The sequence below is a fragment of the Anabrus simplex genome, chromosome 1 (genome assembly GCF_040414725.1).
Source record: "Anabrus simplex isolate iqAnaSimp1 chromosome 1, ASM4041472v1, whole genome shotgun sequence".
NCBI lineage: Eukaryota > Metazoa > Arthropoda > Insecta > Orthoptera > Tettigoniidae > Anabrus > Anabrus simplex.
This window is the reverse complement of record NC_090265.1, coordinates 1,330,288,504-1,330,312,036: the sequence shown is the minus strand read 5'-3', so window position 1 is coordinate 1,330,312,036 and position 23,533 is coordinate 1,330,288,504. Positions and strand designations below refer to the sequence as shown.

Here is a 23,533-nt window from a genome sequence, read left to right as displayed (position 1 = left end):
ATTCAAGGATCGAGATTGAGGACGAAATTGTCGATTAATAACCTAAAATACGATGCAGTAAATTGTTAAACGAGTTCCTTTGCCGACACAGATGATTTGTACGGGATCACTACGCATTAAGTGTCATGTGTTTTAATTGTTAAGAACATATGGGAGCTGGAAGTACAGAAGAATCCTAAAATGCAAACCGTCTGTAATTATTATATTGTAATGTAAAAATTTGTTTTCTGATGAGGGTGATTCTCAGTCTGGTTGTATCTTGGAAGGATCAGAGCTACTGAATACGCAGAGAGAGAGATTGTATAAAGCTAAACATAACGCGATATTGGCATATCATAGAGAAATAACATATTGTAAAACAAAATATATTTTGTTCTGACAGAACGTAAAGGCAAGTGTGTTGCTCGAACTTTGTAATTATACTAATGCATGTAACCTTGTTCTAATAGGTATTTTAAGTTTCAGGTGACATGGAATCAATGAATATTGGATGTGGTTATGAAATGACAACTGATTCCAACATGAGCAGTTACAATAAAGGGACATCAAAGGATCTGGCGAGAGATATGATGGATTCCAATGGCTGATAAAATATAAGAACTGGAAGACGAGAGGTGTCATCATCATGCAGCTCGACTAAGGATGAGTACTTGAATATTGTCTCTCTATTCCGCAAGTAGTTGCTTTCTTAAAATGTAGAGTAGTATTTGATTTATGTCGATTTATGACATGTAATTTTACGACTTGAAGGCGACTGTTCCTTTCATTAATCATTGTGTTGCGTCAAACAAGATCGTTGCATCTGGTGTGGTAGTTCAGTTTATGTTGCGATATACGATAGGTCGTGTGATTTTGTAATGTTTTTCTGGCAAGGTTATACGAAATGATTTTGGCATCGAAGGTGCTTGTGTCGTAATGGTGTCATTGTGAAGATTGTTCATTTAATTCGTAGCTCGAAATACCTCGGAAGAGCCTAATAATCGTGATGTGCACAGTTTTAAGGTCATTAGTAATCATGTGCTTGTACGGGATACAGTGTTCGAGAATGTAATCGCGATGTTATCGTGGTGATATTGTGTTAATACGGCAATAAGATTAGTAGTCTTCGACGTGAAATGCCTGAATAGATTGTTTAAAGGTAATGTGGATTCGCTGTGCATGACATTTGAGTGATATGATGAGGTGTTTTAATATAATAGGGTCTTTGAAAAATATGTACATGGTTAATGTAATGTGAATTGCTATAGATGTGTCATTGCGTATTCTTAGGATGATGCGATATGAAAGTCCTGGTGAAGGTTATTATGTTAGGAATTGAGTTGGTCATGCGTGTGAATTCTAATGTTGTTATGATGAATGAATATTTGTTTAGGCATGAAGCCGTGTTTAGAATGATTCTTAAGATTCTGTTTCGAGAACACTGATAGAATGGTCGTCAATCTTATTCCAATTAAATACAAGATAGACAAGCGCGCTCAGTATTAATGGAAACGTTTAGGATCTTCACGAAATGAATAATGTCATATGACTTCTGGTCACGTTAAAAGGATATGATCTTCGACGGTGAGTAAATCAATTCTTTCTGCTAGTCGTATATTTCTGTAGATCATTTGAATTGGTGCCTACAGCTGATGTAGTTATTCCAGGCTGAACTTCGTAGAAGACTCCAGAGATGCAGAATCAACGTAGTTAGAGAAGATTATTGTAGATGTTGTAATATTTCTTGATGTCTATTATCTAGGTGCAGACGTTGGTGAATGTCCGAGAGGATCGAACTTATTTCTCACTTGTATCATGTTGATGGATGATGTATTATGGTGTAATCCCATGTCATTCAAACGTTTTCTTGCATGTGCGATGATTATGAACATAAATTATCGGTGTTTTCAAGTTGTTAAGTAGAATTTTCCCGACAATTAATGCAATGATTTAAATAAGAAATAATGGAATATTGAGACATATTTGAGTAGGAATAATTCTTCGATACGGGCGATTTAGCAATTCCCAGTTACAATTAAATTAGAATCTAGCGGGTTCCACCTTTTCAATACAAAATACAATGTTGTTGGATGGTATTTACAACATTATTTATTACAGAACATGTTTCGGTGCTCAATTTTTGACACCATCATCAGCTGCTCAGAGTGTGCGAAAAAACTTGGCAATCTAAACATTTGAGCACCGAAACATGTTCTGTAATAAATAATGTTGTAAATACCATCCAACAACATTGTATTTTGTATTGAAAAGGTGGAACCCGCTAGATTCTAATTTAATTGTGATCTCAGTTCAATTCGGACCAAAAGATTAAGTTCCTTACGTTTAATTCCCAGTTACCTGTTTGAGAAATGTGTGATGGACGACAAGATTTATTTACATTAAGCCTTCAGCACTGGGACACTTGTCTCTTTTATTTTCGATTTTAACTGATGATACTGTGAATATACATTAACAAGAGCAGGAAGTTAGGCATTTTATTTTCTGATTGACGTAATGTTCAATTTTCTATGTTCGTTTGTGTTGCTTCAATTTAATTATTATGTAGTTGACATTTGAAGTTATTTTATTAATCATTAAACAGAAAATCCTTCCATAAAAAAAATATTCTCAGCGTTCTCATTTGTCGTAGTATAAGGAATATTAAGATAACTACTTAATTTAGGATAGAAACAATAATCAATTTTTCATGTCAAATATGCCAATATCTTAAATATTTTGATATCCAGTTATGGGATAATTACCTAATTTAAGGTAGAAAATAATGATCACTCCTTCACGTCAACCGTACCAATATCAGTCCACCGTAAGACCTGTGACCCAACTCGTCGAACTTGCACGTCCCTAGAGTGGAGTTTTCATGGATCACCGACTGTTTTTCTTGCCGTGGCGTAACCCAACATTAAGAACCCCGAAATAAGATGTACATGAAAGGTCACAGTATATTATTGAAATAAAAAAGTAACATCAGTCATACAGTACAGTAGGAAATGCACAGAAGTGAGTTGAGACATCTTGAGGATTTAAATAAGTGTTGTTAAAGTGAATACTTTTACAATTCAGATATCCTAATATTAAATGGGCTATAAATGCTGAAAAAAAAAAAAAAAAAAATTGTACCGATTTTAAAAATTCAGTTTTGTATCAAAATGTAACTTAGAACAAGGAATACAATACAAAGTTATAAAATTGAATGCACAGTTACTAATAATTCATTTTAATTAAAACCTACTAAGTTACTGTCTTTATAAATTGTAACTAGCCTACATTCTTCACCTGCACACTAATCATTTTCAACCGAATCACTTTCATCATTGGAAATATTACCTCATTTCTGTGAAACTGGCAATGATTGGTAAAACGCATGATACACTCTAGGTATTACATTTCCATCACACAATGACATTAGGTTTTTCTTCTTTTCAGCCGAGATACATGGTTGTTGTGTGTAGGCAGGAGTAATTGTGGGTGTTCGAGTTGACCTTCTTCCCCTTTGACGACACCTAATATTAATGTAACTGAACTCCTCACACTCGAAGTCTGTCTTGTTGCATAAAGTATACTTCTGGCCCTTTTTAACTTTCAACACTCTAATTTCATTCCATTTGACTGATTCCCCTTTATCATTCACTGTGTAGTTGCTACCCATTTCGTCAGTTAATTTCTTGAAGTCATGGAATTCATTGTCATTCATCTCTCTGACCAGATATGGTCCCCCTGTTTTCTTGGCACATTGTATGATTCCAGTCCACTGCGCAGGCACATACACTGGACAACTCTTTAAAGCTCTTTTCTTTTGCTTCTCTATGCAGGAATGCATAGAATCACCAGCATTTTGCGTATCTCCTTCAATTAAATATTTGTGAGTTATGGATTGTAGGTTTGGAATGGTATCCACTGCATACAGATACATTGTTGCCAGGAACTTATTCTTGTTCTGTGCAGGGCAATTATCACTGTAAAATATTACGTCTTTACACTCAATGGACTTCAGATATTCATAGACACAGGATGCAATTTCTATTGCTTCTTTCTTACTAGATGCTTCATTCCAAAGGTAGCAATAATCTTTTTCGGTTGCATTATCAAAAATTGTGAAATTGTATACATTTAGCCTTCCTTTATAATAAAACACTGATAGATCACCACACGGTGTCTGAAGGACAGACTGCAGATCAAAATCGCATGCTTTAATGTCGTTACCTCCAAGTGCTTTTTCTAAATCAGCTTTTTTCATTTCTCTTGCTAACTCTTTCCCTTTGATGCGATTCTGATAACTTTCTTCTAACTCTTCCTTTGATGCCCCAAAAGACCTCTGATATGCTTCACATACTATACAAATGCTACCATCTAAATATAGCCTACGTGTTTGGGCATGTAGATAGTGGCTTTCTATAGTCAGAAAAGACTGTATGTGACTGCGAATATCTTCCAGGATCTCACTACTTGTTTTCTTGTCATTGTTGTGCTTACCACGATTATCTGGACCTACCAAACCTAGATCATCTTTTTTTTCCATGCAGTATAAACATATCGTTCACTAACAGTGAACGTATTCAAGAAAAATGTCTTGCAGACCCTGACTGCCTTGTCTTGTACCGATAAATAATATCCAAAATTATTTGCGCGTGTCTGAGTACTTTTGTGAGTGGATTCAATAGACTAAGCTATTTACAAGTAATGTACGCTGTTGAGTTATTTATTATGCCTTTGTAGGTGGCGAAGTTAGGGCTCTTGGCCCTCTCTTACACTTAACCACTGTAGTGATACATCATTGAGAGCAGAGTTTGAGTACATAATAGTATATAGTAAATAACAACGTACACAAGAATACATTATACTTTTCTAACTCACATTCATTTGATCTTCCAGTCATACAAGTTAGTCAGGTGCATTCAGCAGGTAGTCTCGGCAAGCAGTGTCTTAAATTTAAATAATGGGGTGGAATTTCTGACACTGATAGGCAGGGAATTCCAAAGTCTAGAACCCGCCACAACAAAGGAATTGTTGTACATAGAGGAGTGGTGAACAGGAATAGAAAGGGAGGAACCAGAGCGGGTATTACTGCTGTGAAAGAAGGACAAATACTTAAGCTGGGATGAAATGTATAGTGGTCTGTCTTCAGAGAGCAGTCTGTATATCTGTATCAGTATGTGATACGTTCATCGTTTGTCAGGTTTCAGCCATGAAAATCTGTTGTGAATTATCAGTCTCTCATCGTTGTTACATTTTTTTGAACATTCAAGTCGACATTTCTTATTACAAGGTGCTTTCATTTTCCTTCCAGGGACTATCTTACCGCCCATCGTTTCATATTCCTCGCTCTTATTTCTTTTTGCTTTGCGAATATTGGCCAGCCATGCTTTTGAATGTCATATCCTCTTCAGAGTTCCGTTTTCTGAAAATGAAATCAGATGAAAATGAAAGGTGAATGGAAATTTAATAAAAATCTGCATTTGAATTAAACTCAAACACTCTTCAATGTTACCACGACAAATACAGTACTTATTTCCTTACCTCTATTTCCTCCTTCAGAGCTCAAATCATTGGTATTTTGTAGTTCATTTGGCCCAACTTCTGAGGCTGAAACTAAATAATAATGAAAGGTTAACTGAGAACCTGCATCTGAATAACCTTGAAATTCTGTCAAATGTTTCCTTCCGAAGTATTTATTTCCTCACCTCTTTTTTCGTCCTCGAATTTCTCATCACTGGTATGGTGTAATTTGTTGCGTCCTTCATCAGGCAACCAGTTGGGATCAACGAGGGAATCATTGGTCACATCTTCAATATCCTGTGATGATCTAATCACTGACCCTTTTCCATGTTGATCTTCAACCGAGTTTGAAACATAACCAACCTCTCTCTCAGCAACATTTTCACTGAAATAATTGTAGTAGGCATCTAGAACCTGAAAGGGATATTTATACAGTATTGTACTGGAATTATTATCATGCATTAATTTACTGAGAAAGTAAAAAAGTGATGCTAGCTTTGTTATCCTACGGTACAAATGCCTATCCTCACACCATTTTTATTTTTAGTGTTTGGAATGATCACATGAATTCATAACAACAAATTGTCATTAGATTATTATTATTATTTCTAATACTTATTTTTCCCGTAGTAATTTTCACAGAAATATTTAATGTAAAATTATAAATACCATAATATCATTGGCCTCTGGGCACGGCATTAGGTCTATGTATGTTCGTTGAGATGGCAAGTTATCGGCGTCAATATCCATCAGATGCGAGTTTGAAACATTCACTACTTCTGCACTTTCACTTACTCTAATACAACATTCGCTAGAAGAAATATGACATAGTAACAATCCCCTACTTGGGAATACATGGTTGCAATCTCTACAGGACATCTTTGCACCTATATCACTTTGTGAAATTTTACTCCCTACACAATCACAACATGCCAATGCATTGGTACAACATTTCCTACAGAAAGCATAACACTGTCAACACTATACAGACAATAATAATGTGCCCCACACACAACTTATTGGTGCGCAAATGAATACCTACTCCAGGGAAATGAAAGAGCTGCTCTATTCAAAGCGTACCAACAATGAAAACAATGAAAATGCAACAGCAACTCTTGTAACTTAAGTTACTACATTGAACAGTATACATATTTTGCAGGAAAACTGTCGTAATAGAGTTACAACTGTTTGTCGATGTGTACCTCTGCAAAATGTTCTACAGGAAGTCTGTCGTAATAGAGTTACGACAGTTTATCAGTATGTACCTCTACAAATTCACAAAACCTAAAAACTGTTGTTTACATGTTTTGAATGGAATGGTATGACTTACAGTTACGACAGTCTTATTCTGAGGGTGCGATATGATCTGGTATTTTAAATATTAGTACTTGCTGGATAATTGTTGAGTGAATGAAAGAATGAATGGGATGAATGAACGGATTATTGCAATTACATCACTTAAGTGTATTTTACTTTGTGTATTTTAAAATTAAGGATTCTTTTACTATCATTTTTAATATTCTTACTATTGTTTTTGCAATTATTATTATTTGTGTTATTTGTAAGTACTGTATAAGTTATGTACATGTATATTCTTCTAGTGGTTAGGTGTAAGAGAGAGCCTTGAACCCTAACTTTGCTACCAATAAATGCATTATCTATCTATCTATCTAGTATTAAGGATTGTACATATCATACTTTTATCTTTCCGTTTCTGCTCATGTATATTTTACCGTTTATGTATTGAATTTTATCAGGGAAATTGTATATTTTGTGTAAACTACAACCCTAACATACATTATTGTAAAATAGGGTTCACAGCACTTTGGAGATCAAATAATAAATCATCCTTCCACTGCTGATGAAGACTTTCTTTGTGATGTGTTTCAACAGCCCGAACAATCATGGATGGCATTTCCACCAACTTACCAAGAATTCAGTGCAACTCTCAATCGTCTGAAACTCAGAAAGGCACCTGGCCCAGATAACATTCCTCTGGAGTTAATTCAAGCTAGTGGTCAATCACTCAAAACAAGGATTTTCACTCTGATCCTCAAAATTTGGGAAGTCAGAAAAGTACCCGGAGAACTAAAAATGCCACTATCATCACAATCTTCAAGAAAGGTGATTGCAGTGTTTGTGGTAACTATCGCGGTATACTACTACCATCTATTGTAGGTAAAATTCTCACAAGAATTCTGCTTAAACGCCTCCAGGTTATCTCTGAGAGTCCTCCCAGAGTCCCACTGTGGGTTTCCAACTTCCAGAGGCACAACTGATCTGATCTTCTGTGCAAGGCAATTTCAGGAAAAATGCAGAGGGCGATAAAATCCTCTATTCTTAGTCTTTTATGACCTGGACAAGGCATTTGACTCTGTTCCAAGACCTGCTACGTGGGCAGAACTGGAACACTTTGGCTGCTGTCCTCAGCATTTTGTTGATCTCGTTCAGGCCCTCCATGATGGCATGACCGAACAGTTTTGCCATCAGAATAGGATCTCAGATGAATTTCCTATCACCCAAGGACTGAAACAGGTGCATGTAGTTGCTCCAACACTATTTGCATTATATTTGGTTGCCATGCTACATGAATCTTTTATGAACAACCCAGGCGTAGAGGTTAGGTATCGTTTCGATGGAGGGCTTTTCAACCTAGCAAGACTTCACTTCCAGAAGCTCACTCAGGATACAAAGATAACCAAAATGCTGTATTCAGATGATGCTGCATCACCTAAACTCACATCAGAGGAATTGCAACAGTCAGTTAACTGCTACAAGAGTGCATATGATCGTTTTGATCTCACCATTAACGTTCAAAAGACCAAGGTCCTGGCACAAACTTCACCAGGCACAATCCTTCCAGATTTCAGCATCTCCATCCCAGATCACTGGAGGAGGTAGACCACCTTTTGTACTTGGGTAGTATCCTATCTATGCGCTGTAACTGTGAGCAATGTGGAGAAGAGAACTGGTGCTGCCCAAGCAGCATTTGGACGACTATCACACCGGGTGTTCATGAATAAAGACCTGACCGTGAAGACAAAACTCATGGTGTGCTGTGCTGTTATCACAACATTGCTATGTGGTTGTGAAACACGGACCCTTTACTGATGTGACTTGAAAAAGCTTGAGTGTTTCCACCAACTAAAATCCATCCTTAGGATCAAAAGGGAAGACCATGTCACCAACACTGCTGTTCTTGAGAAAGCGCATGCCAAGAGCATAGAATCGTCCATCACTGGTCATCAGCTTAGGTGGACTGGTCATGTCTGTTGGATGAGTGATACCAGATTTCCATACCAAATCCAGTAATGTGAACTTTGTTTTGGCAGCAGACCTCGTGGAGCCCCTATGAAGTGCTACACGGACCAGCTTAAGCACACCATGAAGGTGACAGGTCTCAATCCACAAACCTGGGGCACGCTTGCTCAAGACCGTACAATTTGGTGCCGGACCAACCTTGCTGTCAATCTGTTTGAAGGGGAATAATGCAGTTGTGAAGAGGCCAGGAGGGAAGCACGAAAACTGTGCAGCACAACCACGCCCTCCAACAATTCTGTGCAATCTGTGTGCATGCTTAGTCCATGCTAGAATTAGTCTGTTCAACCATCGAAAGTACATCCACAGAAAGAGAACTTAATTACTCGGAAAAGAGTTAAAGCTGACGATTATGTTGACCTGCTATAATATACGAAGGGAGACCCAAAAATAACCCGATGTACTTCACTACGCGTGTCGCTATTGTAGTTCGGGCTTCTCCCTCTAGGCGGGTGTTAAGTAACCACACCCCCTCCCCCGACTCAGTATGCCAAGCAGCATAGCTGGAGACAGTTGTAGTGAGCCCCTGTGACAGTTTTTGTGTGACGTGTTTTTTGAAGCCCTGTGATTTTGTTAAATGGCCAATGTTCGAGAACAGCGTGCGGCATTGAAATTTTGTTTTCTGCTCGGTAAAAGTGCATTGGATGTGGCTGATATGTTGTCTGCAGCTTATAAAGAACATGCTTCTAAAAGAACTCAAGTGTGTGAGTAGTATTTGTGATTCAAACGCGGTGACATGCCGATCAAAGACATTTAACGCCCAGGCCAGACTTCTACGCCCGGAACTGATAAAAACCTGGGAAAAATTTGAGCGCTTGCGTACTAGGATAAAAAGCATTCTATCTGGTCTTTCGAGGAGCTCAGTGTCAACGCATTGTAACTAAAGATGCGAAAGTGGACAAGTTTAACTTCCTTGTACTCACTCTGTACAATAAACATGCCCCTTAACGAGAGATGAAAGTTACTTGTCCATCATGTCCTTGGCTAAATCATGAAATTATAAACATCATGGCCCACCGCGATGCACTTTTCCGATGCTTTAAACAAACTCAAGACAAAAGAGAAAACTGTCGTGTTCTAAATCAAATTAGCTCACTCGTTGCCAAGCACACCAATTGGCGTTGTAATGGACTCACCATGTCTGCCAATTATCGTCGTACCTTCTTCACACCACCTCATGTTGAACACCAGTGGTGATCACCACCTTCCTTCTTCACCAGCTGATCTATCACTGAACCTCGTGGTCATATGTCAAGTGTCCGCTGACCTAATTGCTATCAGCTTGCCTCATGCCGCGAATGTTCCAGTATCTTCAAATTTGTTGTGTGTTGCGTGTGACATAACCTCGTGACCCTCACCTCTCCGACTTGGGCAATATATACTGCCTCATATGGCCTTCTCATGGAGACACGTTTCAACCGGTGAGGAGAGAGACACTGGGAGACGATCATCTTTACGATGTTCCTGTAAATGTCTAATCTAGTTCAGGACTTCTCCATACCTGCATACACCATGAGGTAGTGTAACTTGAAGTTCTATTTTTAGATTTTAATGTGTAAGCTTATCGAGTGTTTGAACTTGATCTTAGAATAGATACGGGAGCCAACAGATTCTTAATTCATATTACTTATTATGCTCTTCCAATCTTGTGGTATTTGAGAAACCAGACATAATTTTAGTCAATACTTCAGAACACTTGTACTTCAAGGATGTTTGTATAAATTTACTAAGAAGGTGGGCTGTTTCGTTAAAGATTGTAGACTGGTCATCCTTCGTATTTGTCGACTGTTTTTCAAATATTCTCTTAATCACACTTCGCTCGCTCTGTTTTCCAGTCAGCCTATGCCATCGAATTTGATTTATAAATTTCATTTGAGAACATTCTGAAGTCTCTATGTCATTTTAACCTACCAGTGCCTTATTCTGTTGTTCACCTGTGTTTCCTTAAAATGTTGTATTCTCTATCTTTTGGTTGGGAAAGATCATTTTTATGTATTTCAGTCTGTACTTGACAAAATCTCACTCAGACGATATGTAACCAATGAAAAACTGTCATGCTATATCTGTAATTTTGTATACGTTTTCCTTTCGTTTGTCATGATCAGAAATGTAACGTTCTGTTCTTTGCTTGTATCTCAATACATCTATTTGTTAAACTGATTTTCTTTGATATTCTCGAAAACCCTCTTATCGCCTTGTAATTTCTATCTGTACCATCCACAGTTCTCTAGTTGCCCAGCGTTTGGTGGTTGTTTTCTTATTATGCTTCCACTGCGAACTCACTCCGCTACTAATATACTCTGTGAGCTATTTTCTTACTTTTTTCATTTAAAATGTCACCAATTACACCACAACATTTTAAAACTAGCGCGCTGGCAGTATCAAACACGTCAATTGATGTTTAAGTGCATATGTTCAAATAGTTGATTGTAGCTCCCACAGATGTCACACAAATGCAGTCTAACTTTCAAAGATTCAAAATGAAGGATCAATGTGTTGATCAATAAACATGTGAACCATATTCTTTAGTAAAGTAACTTCCTGTTGACACCTGAATAAGTGCTATCTTCACTTGTTGAGTAACCGTGTGTTTGTTCTCAGTGTCTTTGCGCTCTTGTAAAATGGCTTGTAAATTGTACAAAAGTGCAGATTACTTGTAGGAAAGTGATATACGGTGTCTGTTAGAACAAGTGTATGCTGGCTGTGAGTCAGAAAATGATTTAGTGCCTATGTTGAGGAAAGTGATATCAATTCATCTGATGAAGTCGCGAGTGCTGAACCTGAGGAGGCAGGTCCAACAATATTTAACAATTTATCTTCAGAGGATACATCTGGTTTTGATCCAGATGACTGGCCAGACACCAATCAACCTGGACAGATGCCCAATTATTCGAAGAACGCAGGTGTGAGTAAATTACCTAGTGATAAATCTTGCATGGCATACTTCATATTGTTTTTCACGCCACCATTTCTGTCATTTCTCGTAACAGAAACTAACGGATACGTGAAAGAATTTTTGAACACAGTAGCAAGACCATTTACTAAATACTGTAGGTATGATAACTGGAGAGATAATCAGATGAGAAAATTTATAGGACTCTGGATGATGACGAGTATCATAAAAAAAGCCTTAGTTAGAAATGTATTGGACAACAAACATGTTTGCTACTCCCATATTCAATGAAGTTATGCCTAGAAATCGCTTTCAGCTCATTTTAAACATTACTGAAGGTAATTTGAAAAATTCATGCTATTATGTGAGCTACTTTTCTTTATACGCACTTTTATTTGTAACTATGTCAAAACAGTTCATCTCCCATAGAAATGTCTGGTACAAGACTTTTAAATCACCTCAGAATGCTTGGCAGTGTTGAACAGCCCGTAAATTTACTTACTTACAAAACATGACTGCAAATACGAATTGTAACAGTGCTTGGAACTTGCGCTTCATTCCTTAGGCATAGGAAAACTTCAGCAACAACCGAATGTGCTGGATATATCACTTGATAAGTTAAATGAACTTTTACTGAAGAAAGAATACCACCAAATGTACTAAATTCCCCAAACTCAATGCCCAACTTTGTAATTAACCCTTTACCTAACCAACATTTCAGCCCATTTAAAAAAAAAAATGCTATTTATACTTTGCATCATATGTTGTGAACCTGTGTGTATTTGGAAATGTCGAAGTGTAAAGCGTTGAATGTGAGGAAAGGAACATTAAGGACGACACAAACACTCAGTCCCCAGGCCAGGTATATTAATCATTTATAATTAAAAACCCCTGACCCGGCTGGGAATCGAACCTGGGATCACCGGGTGACAGGCGGACCCGTTTTCACCCCGTTACCACTAATAAAGTTAAAAATGTATTATATTCTATCAAATCAAAAAAACAGAGGAGTGGATGATATCCATATAACTTTCTTACACAACATTATTGGTGTTGTTTTATCGATTATCAACAACACTTAAGTAACCATTTGACCACAGACTAATTTCTATTCTACCTGCAATTTCTAAAGCAGTCAAGTGTCTGGTTCATGAACAGGCGTTCATTCTCTCCTAGACCCATTGCAATCTGGCTTCAAGAAGGGAAACAGCCCTGCTCAAAGTGACTGAGGACATAAGAGACACAATGGACCAAAGACTGGTTGGTGAAAATACTTAACTCTCCTCAAATTCAGTAGCGCATTTGATACAATAAACATCCAGGCTCCATTAAACAAGATGAAATCTTACTACTTCAGTGGCTGATCAGTAAGGCAGGCACCCTGAACGGTAGTGTTTTAGGCCCTTTTCTCTTTATTTTGTACATAATTTAAAGAATTGTAGTTGCCATCTTTATGCAGATGACCTACAAATATACTGTCACTGCAAGATGTCTGATTTGCCTCAAGCCATAACAGACATCAATGCTGACCTTCAGTGACTTAATACTTACCCTTGAAAAATTCCCTCCTCCTTAATACCTCCAAGACTCAAGCAATCATTATTGGGTGTTGACTCCACTAAGAAATGAAACTATTCCTCCAGTTATACTGAGTGGCAGTGATTCCATTCAGACAACTGTGAGAAATCTTGAAGTGACAATGAACGGAACTTTAAATTGGTCTGAATATATTAAATTGTTAGTAAAAATATATATATATATATTTTCAATACTTCATTCACATAAAAGAAACAGCAATATTTTGCGATGTAATGTGAGAGTCAAACATGTACAATTAATAGTGCTTCCCGTCCTTGATTACTGTGACATTCTGGTAGACGCAACACAGGAGCAAACTTTGAAACTACAGCAAGCACTATATTGCTGCCTTAGATTTATTTACAATCTGAATTATGATACACGTCACCTAATACTACCACACTACTTGATGGCTGAAACCTGTTAAAAAACAAACGTTCACATACTGATCTACAGATATACTGACTGCTCACTGAAGGCAGACCACTACACATTTTATCCCAGCTTAAGTACTTGTCTTCGTTTCACAGCAGTAATACCCACTTTGGTTCCTCCTTTTCTATTCCTGTTCACCGATCCTCTATGTATAACAATTCTTCAGTTGTAACGGGTTCCAGACTTTGGACTTCGCTGCCTGTCAGTGTCAGAAACACCACCGCATTATTTAAAGATCGCTTGCTGAGATTACCTGCTAAGTGCAACTGAATAATTTGTATGACTGGATGAGTGAATGTCAGAGAGTTAGAAAAGTGTAATGTGTTAATGTGTATATTATTATGTACTCTTAAGCTCTGCTCCCAATGATGTATCACTACAGTGGTTAAGTGCAAGAGAGGGCCAAGAGGACTAACTGTGCCACCTGCAAAGGCATAATAAATAAATAAAAATAAATAGTAGTCTGTTAGATTCACTGGCAGTCATCTTACATATATTTGTATTTTCTTCAATATGTTCAATATGCTCTTAGAGGGCAACAGTTTGGATACTAACATGCTGCCACATTCCAAACTAACTTCATGACAGTTCCGTATTGACTTACAAGTTCTTTGTTTTTAATACTTGAAGAAATTTATTCACAGGTTCACCTTTCAATACGTAAAAGATTAACTCTCAAATTAAGTGATAAACTTAGTCATATAAAAATCCGAAACATGGTTTGAAGATAACCTTGCAGTCGTTCATGTAGGCGCTGGAATGAATTTTCGTCTTGAAGATGCCTTTTGGAAAAATGGCATGTGTACAGAGACACATATTCCATCCGCTACATACATTCAGCGAGTCCATGTACATCAAATGCACATCTGTCACTTCCTGATTTGGATCATTCATATTGCCACATCTGATGCATATACAATATTACATAGAAGGAAGGATCCACCTTTCAATACTCCGTTGTTAACTTGAACCAAATAGAAGTTACAACCTGTTCATTTGGGACCGGTTTCAACACACTTGAAGTGTCATCATCAGCCAATGAGCAAAGCAGTGCAAAAATTAAGTCATAAAGGTCTAAAACAACTAACACAATGATCACAGGCAAAAACTGAACACTATTTCAAGCCGAAGAAATTCCAGTAGATGTTCATAACACAATGATCACAGTCAAAAGAGTAAAGAGAACACCACTATTTCCTGCCGAAACAAATGCAGTTGAAGTTCATAAGCAGGTCTAGTACAATCCTGTTATGCCGCATTCACATATGAAGACGTAAGAAGATGTTGTATGAGATCGATAACGAGTTAAAGGACTTGTTCTAATATGCAAACTTGAAGGATAACTTGTTATGAAATTAAACTTGTGATATGCAGTTATGTATAGTTCTTGCTAGGCAGGTCTTGTAGGCATTTGTTTCTCCGGCTGAAGAGTAAAAGGTGACGTAATTGAAGTCTTAGGAAAACTGCGTAGGACTTAATTTCAACAATTCAAAGCGGATATATAAATTTTAAAAATAATTTAAATCATTAAAAAGAATAAAACCAAATAAAAATATATAAAAAATAGGAAGAAATCTTAAAAGAAATTGCAATGTGAGGCTCAACTCGAAACAGCTTGCCATGGTTATTGATAAATGAATGGGAGATGATAAATAGAGAAAAAGGTTGGGAATACTGAGCGCTTATTAGAAGGAAAAATGGGGGGGGGTATCTAATGAGGATCATGGGGTGTTGTGGAAGGGGGAAGTGGTATGAAAGGGTATTGTGTAAATTGTGAAAGAATGAACGCTTGCTTGTTGACTTCAGGCATTTAAAATGGAGATAAGAAAATCGAAAAGGGGATTGGGCTTCTCAGAAATATCATTCAGGTTAAGATTTGGATTGAAAAACTGGTCGAGGTGTATAAAACAGTTTTCAGTGATGTCTAGGAGAGGGCCTTAATTTAGAGTGCTAAGAATTTCAAGATCCTGGTCTATTGTAGTGAAAATATGTTTTGTGTCATGTATATGTTGCCCCACTGCCGAAAATCTGTTGTATTTATTGCATTAACGTGTTCAAAGTGCCTAATTTTGCAGTTACGACCAGTTTCACCTATGTAAGAAGAGTTACAGTTGTTGCACTTAAAACGGTATACGCCTGATTTAGAAAAGACACTTGTTTTATTTAAGGAGTTGGAGTTACGTAATAATTCAAGGTTTCTATTATTAGTTCGAAAAGAAATCACGGTATTGTGTTTTTTAAAGACATTAGCAATTCTGTAGGTATTTATATTGAATGTGAATGTGGAGTAAGCAGCTGGTTTAGGATTATCTTTTAAGACTGTTGTGTTAGGATGGTGTTTAAATTTGTTAATAATTTGTTCAATAAAATATCGATTACAACCAATAAGTTTGGCAATGGAGAGGATGATATTTAGTTCTTTATTTAAGTTATCCTTTGATAGCGGAATTTTGAAGGCACGGTTAACCATACTGTTGAACGAGGCACCTTTATGTGTCTGTGGGTGAAAAGAGTCTTGTTTTATGGTATTAGCTGTATGTGTGGGTTTTCTATAGATCATATATGATAATGAGGAAGGTAATCTGCTTATTGTTATATCTAGAAAATTAATTGATTTGTTTGATTCTGTTTCAAGAGTGAATTTAATATGTGGATCAATTTTAGTGAGGCTATTCAGAGTAGATGCTGCATTAATAACTATCAACTAGGATCACAAAAGAGTCATCTACATATCTGGCCCAAAATAATACGTGTTTAAAGTCGTCGCTGTTATCAATGAAATTATGTTCTAAAAAGTCTAGGTATATTTCCGCTAGGATCCCTGAGGCTGGAGAATCCATAGCCAAACCATCTTGTCGAAGATGCCCTTTTCGATTTTCTGATCTCCATTTTAAATACCTGAAGTCAACAAGCAAGCGTTCAATCTTTCGCAATTTACACAATACCCTTTCATACCACTTCCCCCTTCCACAACACCTCCATGATCCTCCTTAGATAACCTCCCCCCCCCCCATTTTTCCTTTCCCTCTCACCCTCTAATAAGCGCTCATTCCCCACCCTTTTCTCTATTTATCATCTCCCATTCATTTATCAATCACCATGGCAAGCTGTTTCGAGTTGAGCCTCACATTGCAATTTCTTTTAAAATTTCTTCCTATTTTTTATATATTTTTATTTGGTTTTATTCTTTTTAACGATTTAAATTATTTTAAAAATGTATATATCCGCTTTGAATTGTTGAAATTAAGTCCTACACTGTTTTCCTCTTCGGCCGGAGAAACAATTGCCTACAAGACCTGCCTAGCAACAACTATACATAACTGATATCACAAGTTCAATTTCATAACGAGTTATCCTTCAAGTTTGCATATTAGAACAAGTCCTTTAACTCGTTATCGATCTCAAATACAACATCTTCTTACGTCTTCATATGTGAATGCGGCATAACAGGATTGTACTAGACCTGCTTATGAACTTCAACAGCATTTGTTTCGGCAGGAAATAGTGGTGTTCTTTTTACTCTTTTGACTGATCATTGTGTTATGAACATCTACTGGAATTGCTTCGGCACGAAATAGTGTTCAATTTTTGCCTGTGATCATTGTGTTAGTTGTTTTCAGATCTTTATGACTTAATTTTTGCACTGCTTTGCTCATTGGCTGATGATGACACTTCAAATGTGTTGAAACCAGTCCCAAATGAACAGGTTGCAACTTCTATTTGGTTCAACTTAACAACAGAGTATTGAAAGGTGGATCCTTCCTTCTATTTAATATTGTATATTTCTCTATTCAATACGGAACAATCATGAAATTTTTAACTTCAAATAAAACATCTGATGCACACATAAAAACTGATCTATATTATACAGTACCTCGGCAACAACTCACGTGATACTGAGTACAGTGTGGTTGAATGTTCACAGGCAGAGGCACAAATTTAAACAGTGCCTGTTCACGTCCTGCCTCCTAAAAAGGGCTGCGTTTAAGGTTTATGGCACCCTGGGCAGACTTTAAAATATGGCACCTCCCACCCATTTTAATTTTTTTAAAATTTGTTTTACATCGGACTGGCACAGATAGGTTTCATGGTGACAATGAGATAGGAAAGGGCTATGAGTGGAAAGGAAGTGGCCAGGCCTTAATTAAGGTACAGCCCCAGCATTTGTCTGGTGTGAAAATGGGAAACCATGAAACCATCTTCAGGGCTGCCGAAAATGGGGTTCGAACCCACTATCTCCCGGATGCAAGCTCACAGCTGTGTGCCCCTGACCATACGCCCAACTCTCCCGGTACCTCCCACCCTCTTTTATTAACGACAATGTGCCAATTCCAGTTCTGGTTTGGGAGGGATTTCTCCCTTAATCCTCTAACTGAAAGACGTTCATATTCACCACCTGCCACTAACCTTCATATAGAGGAGTTGAGGAGGATGAAATAAGCGGCAAGACACACACAAGCACACAAAATCTTTAGTTTATTATCTAACAGTACTAGTTTTGACCATACATAGCAGTCATCCTCAGCTATTAATCATAAAATTAGAATTAGGACATAGTGATGTCATAAACAAAAGGTGGGGCTGGGGGTAAACCTCCCGAGTTAAGACTACAAATACAATCACTTTTTTTTTTTGCTTAACGTCGCACCGACACAGATATGTCTTGCGGCGACGATGGGATAGGAAAGGCCTAGGAATTGGAAGGAAGCGTCTGTGGCCTTCATTAAGGTACAGCCCCGGCATTTGCCTTGTGTGAAAATGGGAAACCATGGAAAACCATCTTCAGGGCTGCTGACAGTGGGGCTCAAACCCACTGTCTCCCGATTACTTGATACTGGCCGCACTTAAGCGACTGCAGCTATCGAGCTCGGTAAATACAATCACATAATTATACACAACTAGCTGGTGTACCCGTGCTTCGCCACGGGATCCTCAGAAAGACTGACTTTGTGGTTTTCTTAACATGAAATCAACATAGGTCATTACAAAAACGTAAGTATGAATGTAGCGATTAAAAGCGATGCTATCATATCAAATACTCGATCAAGTGGAAAGCCGCACGTTTTATCACTTTTAACGAACAGTGCTGCGATTAGATTGCGGTGCCAATCTAATAGTCCAAAGTTCCAGAGCTGGGATGACCAGGCCGCAGATTGCCATGAACACTCATCTGCCATTATTCCGCTTAATTTGCACACTGTTCATTCCAATCAGTGCCTCAGAGTAGGGATTGAATAGCCCGAATGCTATGATGATCCAGTGTGTTACGTACCAGTAGTATCAGAAAATTTATAAACCAGGGGAATGGCATGCTAAAGAAGAAAGTTATCTAACTCCCCAGCTACTTCCCATCAATATTCAGGCAGGCTGTTACACTCTGTACGACTGAGCGAGTTGACTGTGTGGTTAGCGGTGCGCAGCTGTGAGCTTGCATCCGAGAGATGATGGATTCGAACCCCGTTGTCGGCAGCGCTGATGATGGTATTCCGTGGTTTCCCACTTTCACACCAGTCAAATGCTGAGCCTGAACCTTAATTAAGGCCTAAGGCACTCCTAGCCCTTTCCTATCCCATCGTCGCCATAAAACCTATCTATGTCGGTGCGACGTAAATCAAATTAAAAAATACTCTGTACGCAGAAGTAATCCTATCTACCGGAGATGAGGGGCAACAGATGGCACAAAGCACATCACGACAAACAATGATCAATGTAATGTTATTGTTGATCAATGTTATGAGCTTTCTATATTGTAGGCCTTCACATTTAGTTTCCTTTCGACTCTGTGATTTGTAAAATATTTTATACCATAAACTGTAGTTTCTTATTCTCCGACTTTACATACCGATTTTCATTAAATACTGTTTACCCATTTTCTGGTTACTCGGCACTGATATGGACTTAGTAACAAAAATCCAAAATCATGAATATCTTTGTGATCATAGCCAGTGCGGTAACAATGTATGACATGAATAATAGGAAATTTAATACTATACTGTATAACCCTAGCTATGTAGCATTTATCGATTACACCTCTAATAAGAAATATTTGAGAATTACATTTTAGGCCTTCCCCTAAACTACCATTTCACTCAGCGTGAATAGAATAATTTACAGCCTGGACTATAGTGACTTATTTCCTAACTTTGCATACCGATTTTCATCAAGATAGGACTACTAATAACAACAATATTTGAGAATTATATTTTAGGCCTTCCCCTAAACTATCATTTTTCTCAGCGTGAATACAATTATTGATAGCCTAGATTGTAGTAACTTATTCTCCAACTTTGCATACCCATTTTCTTTAAAATACGACCACTAATAACAAATAGTTGAGAATTCAATTTTAGGCCTTCCCCTAAACTACCATTTCACTCAGCGTGAGTAAAATGATTTATAGCCTAGATTGTAGAGGCTCATTCCCCGACTTCACATACCGATTTTCATTAGACCACTAATAACATAAATAGTTGAGAATTCAATTTTAGGCCTTCCCCTAAACTACCATTTCACTCAGCGTGAGTGAAATGATTTATAGCCTAGATTGTAGAGGCTCATCTCCTGACTTCACATACCAATTTTCATTAAATTCTCTTCAACCGTTTTCTCGTGATGCGTGTACATACATACATACAGACAGACAGACAGACAGAAATTACGGAAAAGTAAAAAGTGCATTTTCTTGTTACTATGGACATGACCGATACAGAAATACCATTATTTTCAAATTCTGAGCAATGTACAGACAAAACTCTTATTTTATATATATATAGATATACACTAATGTACACTTAGTCCAAATATTGGACATTTGATAAATGGTCAAGTGGATTTGGAATAAAAGCTAGTAGGTCACAAGATTAATGACACTTAAAAAGATTTCAAAACTGCACTTTTGTCAAGCAATATATTACATAAAAAATCATTATCTATTAGTAGTCCCATCAATCAGTCAGTCCCAGTAGTCCCACTATAGTCGATACTGACAACTGTTCTGGGTGCACCACTGTAACCTCCAAAGATATTCCCCTATTAATGCCCTTAAGGACGGATAGACTTGCTTTAATAACATCAGGATATCCCTCACTTATTGTAACCAAAGATTATCCCTTCAGTGATACGGCATTGACAGGCACATCAACAATTAACCAAATTTTATTTGCATCAATACTGTGATATTTTCTTGTAATGCATATCTTACCATGATCCATGATGGGACTACTAATAGACAATGTCTTTTTACGTCATCTTTTGTTCGACACACGTGCAGCTTTGAAATCATTTTAAGTGTCATTAATCTTGTGACCTACAAGTTTTTATTCGAAATCCACTTGACCATTTATCAAATGTCTAACATTTGGACTTGTGACCGCTATGTATGGTCGAAACTAGTACTGTTTGAGAGTAGACTATGTAGACTGGTTTTGTGAAAAGTCATATCAATACGGGCCTAACCATAAAATGTATTGCTTATACACACACAAATGTTATTATTATTATTATTAATTATATATAGTCGTATCAGCACACACTTTATTAAAACATAACCGGTTTTCGGACACTAAGGTCCATCATCAGTGTTAAAATTTAAATTTAATGTCACATAAGTGTGTCGTCAAAATTGGTTAAAATGAGTTTAAAATGTAGCCCTATTGACATCAACTCTATAAATGATCCACATCACCGACCCAGCACTGTCCTCCCCATTCCAAACAGGCTGGACACACGTATGTGAAATTAAATTTAAATTTTAACACTGATGATGGACCTTAGTGTCTGAAAACCGGTTATGTTTTAATACAGTGTGTGCTGATACGACTGTATATAATTAATAATAATAATAATAATAATAATAAAATAACAGAAGGAATCTTAAAGGATCGTACAGCACTCAGGAAGATGCTTAAACATAAGAAGTTCCAGGACAGATTATCAACAAAGAAGACTGGCGCCCTTTGGACAAAGGAGAGGAAGGAGCAACACAGCCTGAGGATGCGCAACTACTGGGCAAACATCAAAGCCCATTCCAAAATGCAATAGTTGAATGTCGTGGTCCTTAGCTGGCCTATACGAAACAAGAAGAAGAAAATTAACTCCATCAGCACTGTTAATAAGAAATGGCTTTGATATTTTATAATGATTATACACACAAAAGCATACAAAGGTACTATTCAAGGTAAAAAGCTCCCTTGACCCAGCAAGAAAACAAATCCAGGACCCTTCTGTCCAAAGGCCAGCACGTTAATCACTCAGCTAGCGAGGTGGAACTCCCATTCCTTCAATATATGAGGCGATCACTAACTTACGTGTAGCTTAAGAAAGAAAGGATTTTTGAGTAGTAATTTGGGAAAGAAGCGACTGTGGCCTTTAAAGAATGCACCAGCTATCTGCCTGGAGGTGAAATGGAAAACCATTTCTAGAACAGCCAAGAGTGGAATTCAAAACCACAGCATCTTTGGAGTCCAGATTAGTGGTCAAGGTCCTACAACTGAGTTAACCTGGTTGCTGTCGCAAATATTAATACCATAGCATCTCTCTCCTTCTACTAATATGCACTAAATACTTACCGAGAGTATATAGCTGATTTTCTTCCCTTGTTTATGACACCGTACAACACTGTTAATTGTTTATGGCAACTTAGTAATGTGCATTGTTGGTTTTATTGCAATTTTCCTCTAACTGTTACGTACTAATGTTGATGAAAAAAGAGTGGGAAAAACTTGTTCATTTCTTGAGCTTAGGTTTCTTTCCTGTTCCCATTATTGTCATATGGTATACTGTAGCAAGGTAGTTAGAGTAAGAGGTAGGGATCACACACAGGTCTCCCCACCACGCTTGGCCGTCTGTGACGTCATAGAGCACCCTCAGCGCCTTGTCTTCTTTATGAGGTAATACACTGCTGTGAGCTATTCTGTTGTAGCCACAAGTTAGAGATAAAAGAACTTCATTGATATTTTAATACCACCTCAGAAAAAGCATGCCACTTCACTATGACATTAGAGTAATAACAGGAGATCAAATACAGTGTAAATGAAGCAGTGTTTCTGAAGTTTTTCGATCTGTATAAAAGGTTGTAACAATGCTAAGGCTGTGATCGCAGTGGAATGGCCATTCCATATGTTCATGTTCTCAGCACCTATGATAACAATAACAAGGGGGCTCTAATTGTTACAGACTTGAATATTAAAGCTTGATGACTGCAAGAAGTCTGTTGTTTCAAACAATATTAGGAAATTATATACAACTGTCCACAACACAAACAGTAAATGTTAGGAAACTATAACTTCCAAAACACAAACAGTACAGTAAATGTTCTCCAAGTGCCAGGAACTGACAAATTCCACGTTAACATTAGATAGGCTTATATAAATTAATGAGCCTGTATATTAACATTCTTAGGACTGGTTTCATATACAACATAATAAACTGCCTTTCATAAGAAAATAACAGGTGTGTTATACACAAAGAATAATGCTGACATTTTTCAAAAACGTATTATCAAACATGATTATATAGCATCAGTGGAATTTCTTTTCTCTTCTTTTTTGAATCAGTATTAGTTGAAACCTGGTCTCTTGAATGTCTTACTTTTTACTTTTTGTTTAAAGCGTTCATTCAAATAAATAAATAAATAAATAAATAAATAAATAAATAAATAAATAAATAAATAAATAAATAAAAGAACGCCGGGCTGAGTGGCTCAGACGGTTAAGACGCTGGTCTTCTAACCCCAACTTGGCAGGTTCGATCCTGGCTCAGTCCAGTGGTATTTGAAGGTGCTCAAATACGACAACCTCTTGTCGGTAGATTTACTGG

General features: G+C 37.3%; 1 protein-coding gene across 2 annotated transcripts in view; it reads right to left on the bottom strand.

Moving 5' to 3' along the window:
• Positions 1–23,533, bottom strand: part of LOC136858311 (pre-mRNA-splicing factor RBM22) — an 89,234-nt gene that overhangs the window by 43,685 nt on the left and 22,016 nt on the right. Inside the window, exons 3-5 of one of the 2 annotated variants that reach the window (XM_067137758.2) lie at positions 5,679–5,907; positions 5,515–5,586; positions 5,297–5,395 (exon numbers count right to left, since the gene is read on the bottom strand). The exons of the other annotated variant lie outside the window; for it this stretch is intronic. Of the exons in view, the coding sequence (XP_066993859.1) occupies positions 5,297–5,311 (15 nt within the window). The 5' untranslated portion in view covers positions 5,312–5,395; positions 5,515–5,586; positions 5,679–5,907. The remainder of the gene's footprint in view (positions 1–5,296; positions 5,396–5,514; positions 5,587–5,678; positions 5,908–23,533) is intronic. 2 annotated transcript variants of the gene reach the window in all.